Source organism: Pygoscelis adeliae, unplaced genomic scaffold, assembly GCF_000699105.1.
Source record: "Pygoscelis adeliae isolate BGI_AS28 unplaced genomic scaffold, ASM69910v1 Scaffold141, whole genome shotgun sequence".
Classification (NCBI taxonomy): Eukaryota; Metazoa; Chordata; class Aves; order Sphenisciformes; family Spheniscidae; genus Pygoscelis; species Pygoscelis adeliae.
Window position 1 is genome coordinate 2456396 of NW_008824231.1, and position 12371 is coordinate 2468766.

General features: G+C 36.3%; 1 protein-coding gene across 1 annotated transcript in view; it reads left to right on the top strand.

Annotated features, from left to right (window-relative positions):
• The window catches only part of CCDC67 (coiled-coil domain containing 67), a 46858-nt gene extending 34746 nt beyond the window's left edge, over window positions 1–12112 (top strand). The window contains exons 11-13 of the mRNA XM_009334838.1: window positions 804–1002; window positions 6862–7004; window positions 11942–12112. Coding sequence (XP_009333113.1) covers window positions 804–1002; window positions 6862–7004; window positions 11942–12112 — 513 coding nt within the window. The remainder of the gene's footprint in view (window positions 1–803; window positions 1003–6861; window positions 7005–11941) is intronic.
• Window positions 12113–12371: the final 259 nt, after the last annotated feature.

The following is a 12371-nucleotide window of genomic DNA, read 5'->3' on the forward strand; positions in this document are numbered from 1 at the left end:
GCAAATATGTTTACCCAATGCAATGCGGTATTCTGCAGAGAGGTAGTTCCAAATTAGCTAGCTCAGGTGTGCAGCATAGGCTTTGTGGAATAAGTGATAGGACAAAAAAAGAATGGGGTGTCCTGGCTAGTCAACTTCCAGGGCTAATCTCCATTTTCCCCTCTTGATATCCTCGTGGATGGGCCTCTTTAGCCACTGGTCGCAGTGCATGTGTTGCTTCCACTTTCAGTATTTTGACTTGTATACCATGTGGGCTAACCCAACTGAGGAGCAGGGTTTAGTAACACAGATGGAGAACTCCGTGCTGATGTGGCTTTACTTTACTGCTTCTGAAACTGAAGGTGACTGTATCTCAATACAGATATTAAATTGTGTTTGTAGACATACCCTGTATCTAGTATAGTAATGAACTTCTATAATTTTTCATGTTATTTTTGGTGGAATTGTTACTGGAGGGAGCAATACAGTCTGCAGCTATAGCTGTTATGGTTGCTTTTATGTCATAAGTTCTACAAAGCAAGCGATGAATTTACAACAATAATATGTTGAATGCATGTTTGTTGAGAAATTTTAATTTGTTTTATTGTGTTATAGAGGCTCTTATCCCTTTTTTTCCATTTGTCTGCAGTGGTTTTTTTCTGGAGGCAATTCTCTTGGTTTGCTATAAGTTCTGCATGATTATATATGGTAGCTAGGTCTTTCTTTAGCATAGAACATTGTTTTGTGTTGCTTGTTAAAAATACGAACATCCATTTATTGTGGAAAAAATAACTATTTAATGATGGTTTTATTGCCTTTCACAGAGTATAGATTTATCTAGCAAAGAACATGGAAATTTCACAGCTTCCATTCACAAACTGGAACATGAGACTGTAAGATTACAAAATAGCCTTGTTAAACTACAAAATGACACAGAAACATCAATACTGGGTCGCATGGATACATATGGAGAAACAGAGCACAGTTACCAAACCCATTCAAAGATGCACGAAAAGGAAGAGAGGTAATATTTAGATTGTACACATATATGAAACTTCCTGTACGTTTTTTGGAAGCATCTAACTGGGCCAAACTGTTAAGCTTTTTTTCTGTTTCTGTTCGTTCAGAACTCCCACCAACATAAACATCAGACCTAGTTAGTATATTTGTAAGAATTTCCTACATTTTTCTGGGTGGCTAACTGAATTTGGCAATGAATGAAGTCCCAGAAATGTTTGATCATTATTTTAATATGTCACATGCAACAACTTAAAAAACTTTTTAAGTGCTACTTAAGTTATTCTTAGTTCCAGGTTTTGCAAAACAGGACAGAAGGTCTTTTTACTGCCAAATAAAAACAAGACAAGGAAAGGATATAAAAACCAACATGAGAGGTAAACTGCTCCACAGGAGGTTATCTTAATAAACAGTTTGAACTACAACAGTGCCCCGCCAGTTTCATTTGTTGGAAGTTTCATTAAATGTATTTTAATGCCTTGTCTAGTTTTGGTGTTCTTGGGTGACCTGATTTTTAAAAGAAACATAATTTCAGATGCCCTGAATAAATTATTACTACAATAAACTCCTTGTTAGGGAAAAATGAGACTTAAGAATACTCAGACTCATAGAAAACATATTGTAGTGATGATTTCCTTCTTAATTCCCTGTATTCAGCGAAGCACTGAATTACCTTCAAACATGTTATAATCATGGCATTGCAGTAATAAAAAGAAAATTAAACTCCCTGCTAAACAATATTCCACAGTACAGGAGAGTAAAAATTAATAGGAAGCGAAATATTTTGATCATTTTTAATAAAGAACTTACATGATAGCACTAATGTAAAACAGTTCTGTGTAGCAAAGTTTAAATGATTGGAGCCAAATCGACATTCAGTCGTTGGCAAAATTTAAAGTTATTTTCTTCCTGGAAAACAGAAAGGCACCCCATTATATGTAGCTACATTCTTGCTTAAAATTTCCTTTTAAATATGATGTTTAGTGTTGGAGGTAGTATTCATGTGTATGTAAATATATATATTATATATCATACATATACATAATGCATATACATAATATATACATATATATGAATGTGGCAGGTGTGGCTGTTTTTGTACTAAGTTTCAAACGATGTTGAAGGTTTTTCTGAAACAAGTATTTACATACCAAGATACAGACTATTCTGCACCTCTAGGTCTCATAATTTCACCAAAAATTGGTCAGCGCAATTTTTGCTTATGCTTCCACTCTTCTTAAGTGAGAAAAAGTAAGACTTTTTCCCATTTTCTCAGGACTTACACTTGCTGTACCTGAGGAGCTGTGAAATTTCATTCATAAGAATTTAAGTGTAAGAGCCAATAGAACTATGCAGGTGATTTGCAGGATTTTGATTTCATAGCCATTGAAGACCAATGTTGAACCAAAACTGGGAGAGAGAAACCTGGGAGAGCTAACCTGCCTCACAACACAAATCTCAACCACACTACTGAACACAATTTAAATTATGATTCTAATTAATGTGATGAAACAGATATACTGAGCCTGGTTTTCAGGATCTAAAACATGCATTTGATTTCCTAAATGAAAAGCTATTTAGCTAAATAAACACATACACAGATTTTTAAAAATGTGCAAATTCCACGTGTGCTGTATATACACATCAGCCAGCCAGTCTTTTTAAGATTGGGCCCTCTATACTGTCAGTTCTCTGTTCCCCAACAGGGAACTACCTCAAGATTTTCTCAGAAAACTAAAATTAAATTTTCAACCATCAAATGTATGCAGATAAACCAGGCAATTGATGTTGGTTGAGTAAAATTCTGGGGTATGTTTTATTTTAGTGTGAGCATAAACCATGTTATTTCTGTTTTAACTTGCAGTTCTGTTTCCATGGTAATTATGGCACTGGAGAAAGGGCACAAAGACTTTTTTTACATAGTAAAAAAATAGGAATCATGGTGTTTGTGCAAGGGGGTGTGTGTGTTTGTGTTTTAAATAGTAATTTTCAGAAGCTGTACTTTTTGGTTTTCCTGTTTGCATTGAGAAACCTAGAAAGGTTTGCACAATGAAAAAAAAAGTCTTCAATCAAGTATATTCTATAGTATTTTTCAGTCATGTCTCACAATCAGTACTAGAATCCTAGGCATGGGCACAGTCATTAATTAGATAGGAGACCTCTAGAGAAAATACAGGAAATTGCAGGAAGTTATACTGGCAATGTAGAAAGAGGCATGATTTCTTCTTTCTTTCAGTATACAGTGAATTTCTAAATATTACAAAGTAAGATATGCAGGAGTGGCATCTTTTTGCTAAAAAAGACTGTGGCCACATCCTACCTATAACCACTTTAATTAATTACTGTTCTTATATATGATAATTGACTTACTTCTAATTGCCATTTACATAAGCTTTCCCCACCCTCAAGATTTCAATCCTTTATTTAGACCTTGGCCACATACAGTTGATTTAAATTTTGGCATGGTTGAAGAGGGCTTTCTCTGATGAAGCTGATGTATTTAGCCTGTTTCTTCCAAAATTAAAACATGCATGTGAGTTCCCAAATGAAAGGCTACTTATTTACCATAAAAATATACACAAAATAGGTAGTTGGTCAAGCCAAAGTGCACTTTCATCATGTGGCAAAAGTGACGGGGTAAAGGCTAGGACTGAATGCGTGCTAAGGCAGCTGGGGATGGCTTAAAGGGTCTATGTTGACAGTGAAGTATCTGTCTTAAGGAGGTTTTCACTACCCTTTGGAGGTCACACATTCTTAGCCATAGTCACCACTGTATCAGTTATTGCAATAAATAAACTGGAAGCAGTGAAAACAGTCTCTTGAGGAAAATAGTTTTAAACCATTTTTAAAATCAAGCTAGCAGTTATACTTGCAAGGTAAAAGCAACAACATGAATTCTGAAGACACTCCGGTCATTTCAGATCTGTTGTTTTGTTTCTCTAGACTAGGTATGTCACCCAGCACAAGCTGTGTAAGGAATTTGTTTTGCACCACTGAAGTTATTGATTGCATAGGGACCAGGCTGATTTTATATATGAGTCTGGAAAAATTGATCCTGTCTATATAAATTCCCTTTGCGAGGACATTGTTCTTTCACTTCTTGTCCCATATGTCGCGATGGCAACAGTGATCTTATTTTTGTGAAGTATGTGTACGTGTTAAATACTCTATGACAGTAAACCCACTGAAAGCGTAAGTTATTCAGCTGCAGTTATAGTGTATTTGCATTGCTTGCCAGTGTTAACAAATGGACAGTTTTTTACAAATTTGCAGGTATTTGCTTACCTTTACCTTTGTATTCAAAGTGGAACTCTGTTCTTAGGTATTATTTTGCACTGAACTGACAGAAATTTAAACCCCAGCTGTGAAATCTGTCTGAAGTGAAGGCATAGGATCCATATCAAAGCACCTGAAAGTAGGTGTCATGTTTTTCCAAGATAGCAAACAGCCCCAGCAATCCTACGGATTATAGTAGGAAGTGGAGTTCCCTTAAAAAATCAGTCCTTTTTGTGGGGTTTATCTGTTTTCACTATCTAAAAGCTACCATAACTGTAGGCACCCAAGTCTGAAAATTCTGGTCTTAGTGAAGTAAGCTATAACATAACAGTAATAACTGTTATTAAATACATAGAGAAGCAGTTCTGGGGGAAAAAAAGAACACAGATCACATAGACTTTACTGTGGGTTTAACGGAGGAAATTACTTCCAAAAAGGTCAGAACACAAGATGAAAAAAAAAATCTGTGATTTTATTATTCATGCCATCTATCTTCAGTTGTGGCAGTTTTTTTCACTGTGCCCTTCATCCAAACAATAGAGGGAATGGACTTTAAAGTAAGGGGAAAAAAAAGAAGAAAGGTATTCTCCTGTGCCCAAAGAGCAGAGTGTATTTATTTAAAGAAAAGCATGAAAGAAAGGAGAAAACTCTGCCCCCATAAAGATAACCATTTTAGGTGATTTAGAAAACTGGAAGGTTTGGTGGATATTCTCAGAGAGTTCTATGTTAGAATGTAAAATAATAATATTATAGTAGTAATAATAATATTATAGCATCATGCTTATAATTTGCTTTCCTGTAGCATTCAGAGTATCTTAATCACTACTTCTTTTATAATCAGAGAAAAATATGTTCTTCATTAGTTCTCTGAGTTGTTCCGCACAGCCCATTTATGGAGTACTCAGTTTCACGTTTCAGGGCTTATGTACAAGCAGGGTCCATTAAGACTGCACAGCCAGTCTCTCCCAACACCAAATATTTAAATTAAGATTAGAAAATGATGGTGTGATCTTTCTGCAGAAAACACTGTCCTTTCCCTGTGCTTGGCAAATTCTTCTTTTTTATTTAAAAAAAAAAAAAAAAGCTGTTTTCCTTGGATCTGAGCAGCACTGCATACTCTTGAATATTTCTAATAATTATATTTTAGTGGCAGAGAACTTGATCTTTAAAAGCTTTTATAGCTGCATTTCAAATTAGTAAAGTGGTTTAGGATATTTGCAATGGTAGGATCTTTTCAAACAGCTATCATGTTTAAGTATAGTAGTTACCTCCAAAGACTAAAATTTCAGTTTTCCCATAAGCACAGACCTCAGTACAATGGAAATTTTTACCTCAGTCAGAAATATGGTAACAGAAATGTAATAAAATCTGAAATAATTTTTTTTCATGTTTTTGTATATAATACAAGTAAAGATACAATTGAAAATTAGTCTAATTCAGCAGATATCTGGGCAAGCTAGTGTCAAAATTCTCTACTCTTATCAATATGGTTTCAGAATTGTTCAGTTAACTGTCAGGAAAAGAAGATACTTTGAATGGGAAGAAAATAGCTTTCTGTTGCTGTTTACCATAATAGTTTTTGCTACAGAACTACAAACTAATACACATATATGCTTTCACATCCATTCTGATCACTGTAAGTGGGATACAAAAGTTATGGAACATCATAATAAAATACTTAAAAATTCTTTTGTAAGCTTGAAGATTTCACTTATTGTTACAAAAGCATGTTCTTTTACCATTTTTTTAAAAGTGTATTTTAAAATTTTCTTTATTTCTCATATTAATCTCCAACGTGTTATCATTAAATCAGTGGCAAAATTAGTATTGCAGGAAAAATGCAGGATCAAAGATTCCTGTACTATTTTTTTATTTAACTTATTTAAACATTTATTCTAAATTCTAGCTATTTGAACATAGTTGTTTAAGGTGATATTAGATCAAAATCGACTAATTATCCAACCACTAATAACAGTTTTTGTTTCCTGTCTCACTTACACCTTCATATTTCATTTCCTCTATTTGTGTGGCTAAATTCACTCTAGTTCCTATCATACTATAAGCTAAGTTATCGAGACATGGCTGAAGAGTGCTTACATAGCTTCTTCCACTGAAAAGCTAAAGGGAGGATAACCTTTGGCAAGGGATGGGTAACACTTAAGGAGTATTGGTATCTTCAATACCTGAATCGAGTTTGTGTTTTAGCTCTTGTCCTGCCACAATTATACAGCAGGGTTACTCAACTTTAGCTCCAATGAAAGGGTTTAAATTAGTGTGATTTAAGTCACAACTGAAGCAGGCAGAGAATGCACGCTCAGACATTTACAAAATTGCACAAACAAATAAAATAAAAAACCCCTTGGCTTTGCTGTGATAGCTTAGAGTTTTAACTGGTTTTCATACTTTGGTTTTTTTTTTTTTTCTCTTTTAGAACTTTCCAAAAGAAAGATGTACGGGAAATGGAATGTCAACAGACTGCTATGCTCACAGCCAGTGAATACCACAGAAACTGTAGTCCTGCTTTATATGGCCAAGGCAATATCACTGGTTCAAAAAGTGATAGCACTTTATCTTCTCATACACTTCGTGGGGGTCATGAAAAGAAAATAGATTATAAATCTCCATCACCACCAATGGGGAATCCTTTGGGCTTTGGTGGGCTGTTTCCTGAAAAGGGCAGAACAGGCAGCTTACTGAGCCCTGCTTACAATGCAGAAGAAATCAAATTATCAGTAAGTAACTATTTTCCTATAACACATATATTCTCAAAGACCCATCTGTGGACCAAATGCAGCCTTGGAGGATCCAAAAATTAGATCACCCCTGTTGTCATTATTATTTATACAGTGCCAGCCCAGCAAAAATGGAAATACCTTATCCTAACATAAATGCAGTTTTTCTGGAGATTAAACATCCCCTACTGGGCCATACCTCTGTACTAATAACGATGGTGATAATTACCTGCCATTATGTGACTGTGAGAGAGATTTCTACATTGTAGCTCATTGCCTTCTATATTGGGGCACTCTGCTTCATATTGCCTTCTGTACGAGCACTCTGCTTTAAGTGTGTTTCCATAATGCCTGCAAACTTACTGCCTTAAGTGCTGTTAGACAAACCAAGTTTCTACAGCATCCGATTGATGGATGAAATTAGAGGAATTGCAGCAACTATTTTCCATGTGTTAGCTATTGTATTTGAAAAGGAACAGAAATGATAACTGCTGTAATCCTTATTTTTCTTGAAATGAAAGAGTAATAGTGCAGCATTCTTTCTTTCAGTCTTCATAGGCTGAAGATTACCAACCTCCATGACAAGTGAGATAAATCCCACTTTGCCAAGGGCAACTTCTTAGGAAAAACTTTCCATAATTCTTTGACTTTAGATCTCTCTTTAAATTTGAGCTTTATCCTCTTCCTTAGTATCTTCTATTCTTCCTTAGGCCTCCACTACAGGCCAACATTTTTTTCCACTTGAAAACTTAGCACTTATTGTCCGGACCTCAAACCACGTAACCACACCAACATTCAATAATGGAACTAACAGATTAGTAAGGACTAGAGTGTAGCCATCTCTGTGTGCAGCTGTGATACGTGCATCTTTGTACCCAGGAGACCCTGAATGGCAGGTGTGTGGCTGAGCCTGCAGAGAGAGAAGAGGGAAGACTTCAGCATTTACTGGGGGGAACCAATAGGCAATTTTCTTGCCACTCATCACCTGAAGGAGAGAAGAGGCATCATGACAGCAACAATCATCTTCAAGCAGTTTCTGGTTGTCATACCCCAGTTGTGCTGCCCACTTCAGAAATGGACGCACATCCTTTCCTGTTGGAGACGTGGCTGCTGGAAGACTGTCTTCATAGTCCAGAATCTCACTGTAGATAGGCAGGACCATAGTGATGGCCTGCCTGGGAAGCAGGGATTGCAGTGCAGCCCTTCACTGACCACGGTTCCAGCAGCTGTGTCCCAGTAGTCAGAGAGCAGGGAGAGAACCACATAGTCCTTGGTGTTTGACCTCACTTCCATTTTTCTATTCTTTTGCTTCACAGGGATTTTAAGTAAATGGCTATTGGTTTCTCATGGCTTGGGAGTCTTCCTCTTTAAACTGCTAATCGTGAAAAGAATTGTTTGGACTTTTTCAGGAGCATCTGATAAACACCCATTCTCCTCCTCTCTTCTGTCAGAAGTGTCAGACAGAGAAACCAGATCACAAAGCTTCTGTTTCCAGCCAGCTCAGGGAAAATGTCCATTCTGAGACACTTTTGCAAGCTGCAGGGAAACTATTTCCCAGCTGGCACTCAGGACAGGGTCGATGCCAAGACAGGTGACTAGATTATAATGAAAACACTTTCCAGATGGTGTGTGGGCAAAGTACATAATGAAACTACTAAGCAAGGGATAATTCCAGTACAGTGTCTAAGTCCACATCAGTGGTATTGAAGCAGGTACAAGTTCAGAAGATTGCCAAAATTAAATTGTCACTCAGACTGACATTGGATACCACAGCTTTAGTGCAGAGATGATTCAACAGACTGTTACTCTAGAGCTCTGTGTTCAAGTGGAAAGCCATTGCATCAAGGAGAAAGAGGAAAAAGCCATACAATATGTTGTAAAGCAGAGTTCTTTGACAGAGTTTTCAGGACTGATGTTTCACTGAAGTGAAATCTCCAGTATGTTCAAAACTTTTGCAGATGTTATAATGGACCACTGTTGTGAAGAATATTTGTGGCACCAATTGAAAACATCAGAATTGCAGGTGATGTCCTGATACCTATCAAAATTACTCTGTTGGTATTTAGGGAAGAGAGAAGATAGTCTCTAGGGCTTTAGACAAAGACTTGTATCTCTCCTCCCAGTAGAGAGTCATCAAGTTAGGTTGAAAGCTTACCAATGGACACATCTCTATCCAGCTCCAGTTAGAAAACCGAAAGACATAAAAGAAGTGTTATCTGAGGAAAAGAAAATCAAAACTAGGGACCATGAATCTCATCTGAGACATGGATTAAAGCAGTTTCTTTACAGTTTTTCTTCTCAGGCGCTGAAAGTACAGACAATAAAGAACATAGTGAAAGAACAGACCAGAGGCTTGGAAAGCAAAGCTTAGTTGCTAAGAAGAAATGTTGCCTTTTAGACCTGTTTAGATACAACCTCCTCTCAAAGTGCATAAAAACCAGGGCATTAGGGACCTATCTAAAATGATAGTCAGTGATGTCCGACCCTCGGGTAAGGAGCTGTAGGAAACCATGATCTGCTTATTCTAAGTGGTAAACATTCTTCTCTCAACTTTGAGGAAATTCAGGAATGTCTCATTTGGAGTTTACAGTGTATTTCAAGAAAAAACACATCAAAGTAAGTACCAGTTGAAGCAAAGGACAATAGCATTGTAGGAAGATAGCTTGATCATGAAGTCAATATGTTTCTAATGACAAGTCAGCAATTGTAAACATTATAATGAATCTCTGAGAATCTCTCATAACTTGATATATTTCTGAAGACTAGCACTTGTGTAAATCTCCTGTCCATATGGAAAAGCCCGACATGACTTTTTTTCTCTAGGTGATGACACCTATTAAATTCGTATTTCAGATTCACATTTTCCCAGTTTCTTACGCTTCTCACTGGAAGTATTTTATTTGCTCAGTATTGAATCAGTGATTTCAGAGTTGGTTTTCAGTAAGCGAAACACATGGTGATTCTTTAAGTAAAGCATCCAAATCCAATGTCTTCTTCATAATACAAAAGCCTTCTTCAAATACTTCAAAACAGTACTGCCAACTCTATCATTGAATCCAGATGTCACAAGGAGATATGTTTGTGACCTAGCCCGTGAAGGAATAAATGTGCATGTAGCCATGGCATTCAAAATCTCAGGAACAACTCTTCATATGAAAACAATGATGATTTATGGATGGGAAATCATGCATGTGTTTATGAGGAAAAACAGAAGGCAGGTGATCTCCCTCCAGAGTTTCTCAAACATTGGAAGATTAACCCTGCTAGGGCAGGGATTAATGGAAGAGTGTTGTGGCACAAAGTGATCCGATACCTTTGGGTTCTTTATTCCTCCATGGCAAATTAAGTAACTTTTTCTTCTCTGCCCCGTTAAAACACTAATTTGGAGGGACTGAGAAAAGGAAGATTCTGCTTTATCTGTGAATTTCATTTTAGGAGCTCTATACATCAGAAAGCCTGTCTCACTCTAGAAGGATGGTATTACATTCAGAATTTATTTCTGGCTATCGCTTACTTGCTGTACTTTGAAAAGAAAAGGGGTTTCCTATAGGAAATCTCCAAATTTCACCTCAAGGTCTGCCGCAAAGAGTTTGAATAGAATAGTGCTTTAAAGCATTTCTCTAGTTAGTATCTTTTGGCCTGAAAAGCTGCTAAAGGGCAGTTTTAAACCAGGCTGAAAGCAAAGACCAAATCTGCCTCTAGTTGCCGTGGAAGCTGGGAATACCCCGTTCTGATACAATGGAGCCTAGAATAAAAATTTACAGGTGTAATAGCATTGGCCTTTTCCACAAAACATTTGAATATTTAAATCATTTGAAGACATTCCTATTTGATGTGCTGACAGATAAACTCTCCTTTTTACATTCTAGGAAAAACAAAACCAGAGTTTCTAGACTAATAACTCAATCAGTTATTAAAACTATTTAACATATGGTTTAATTAAGATAATAAATGTCAATCATCTTTCCCAATATATGATCATATAAAGACAGAAAATTATCTTTCTCTTACTCAGTATTACAGCTCCTATACTAAGTTTTTTCTCAGTCGACTGTTAAAAATTCATGTCATAAAATTGTATTTCTCTATACAAATAAACATTGAATTTATTTAAACAAGCATAATATCTTTAGGCAAAGAAAAATTATTTCATATTTCTTTTGATCAAGACATTGCCATGAATGCATCTTAAGTATTAGCAAAAAGAATTAACAAAAATTGCTGCTTAAGAATTTAGAACTTGTTCCAGCAAAGACTCACTCATGTCCTTTCCTTTACACAACTCTGCATCCCATGACAACCATTTTAAGACTGATTTTGGTGTGGTTTATGTCTCAGACTACTAAATGCTCATTAAATGGAAAGAAGATTTTTCAGTGAACTACTTGCAGCAAATAGAATTCAGTACATTCTCCAGAATATCAGGGCTTGAAGCTGATAGTACTGAAATGAGCATAGGTTTTCCTCCTTTCCTCAGAAAGCATCACAGAGATTAGCAGAGAGCTAAAATTACAGGAGGCAATCAGCAGTACCCACTAGTTATATTCTGTACTTCCAAAAACCAGATTGTTGTCCTCTGTCCTGGTCAAAATTATACGAGTGACGAACATCATCTTTAGCTGATCCAAAGATTTTGGAGGTTCTGAAGCAGCTTAATTCTGTCTAATGGGATATTTAAATTTTTAATGGCAAATCTACATCCTAACGCTGTGAATATCACAGATATTCAATCATCATGTTCACATTACGTCATTTAGGCACCTGAGTGCCTTTAAAAACGTATGCCCAAATTCATGTTTTCTTGGAGAGATATTAAGCGTTATAGCGTTATTAGCTGCTATAGGTGGAGATGGTTTTCAAATCTAAAAGTTGATAATGCAAACGTGTTGTAGTACTTGCTGGTTTTTACTAACCGTGATTTTCTATTCTTTGCTCAGTCTCCCCCTGAGATGTCCTTCCTTGCAACAACAGAAAAGTTCCTTCAAGAGGAAGAGAAACATACCAGAGAGTTTGAAGAATGTTTGAATTCGCACCTTGAAGAACTGCAAAGACACTCTGAAAATACTCTAAAAAAATATGCCAGGATACAGCAAAGCAGGCACACTTAAGCCAGTCACACAATTAAGAAAATAAAACCAAGTAATCACCCATGAGTTTCTTAGAACTAAAATCTGCAACTAGCTGCTTAATGTATTTAGGCACGTTGCCAATAGCATGTATTTTTAACACCAAGGTTTCGATAAGATAATCATTATCCTACGGATTTAGGTGTATTGTAACCTGACTGTATTACAAAATATCGTACTCTAAACATATTCTAAAATATACAGGTTGGTTTTGCATAGTGAAATTGTGTGCAGCAGAGAC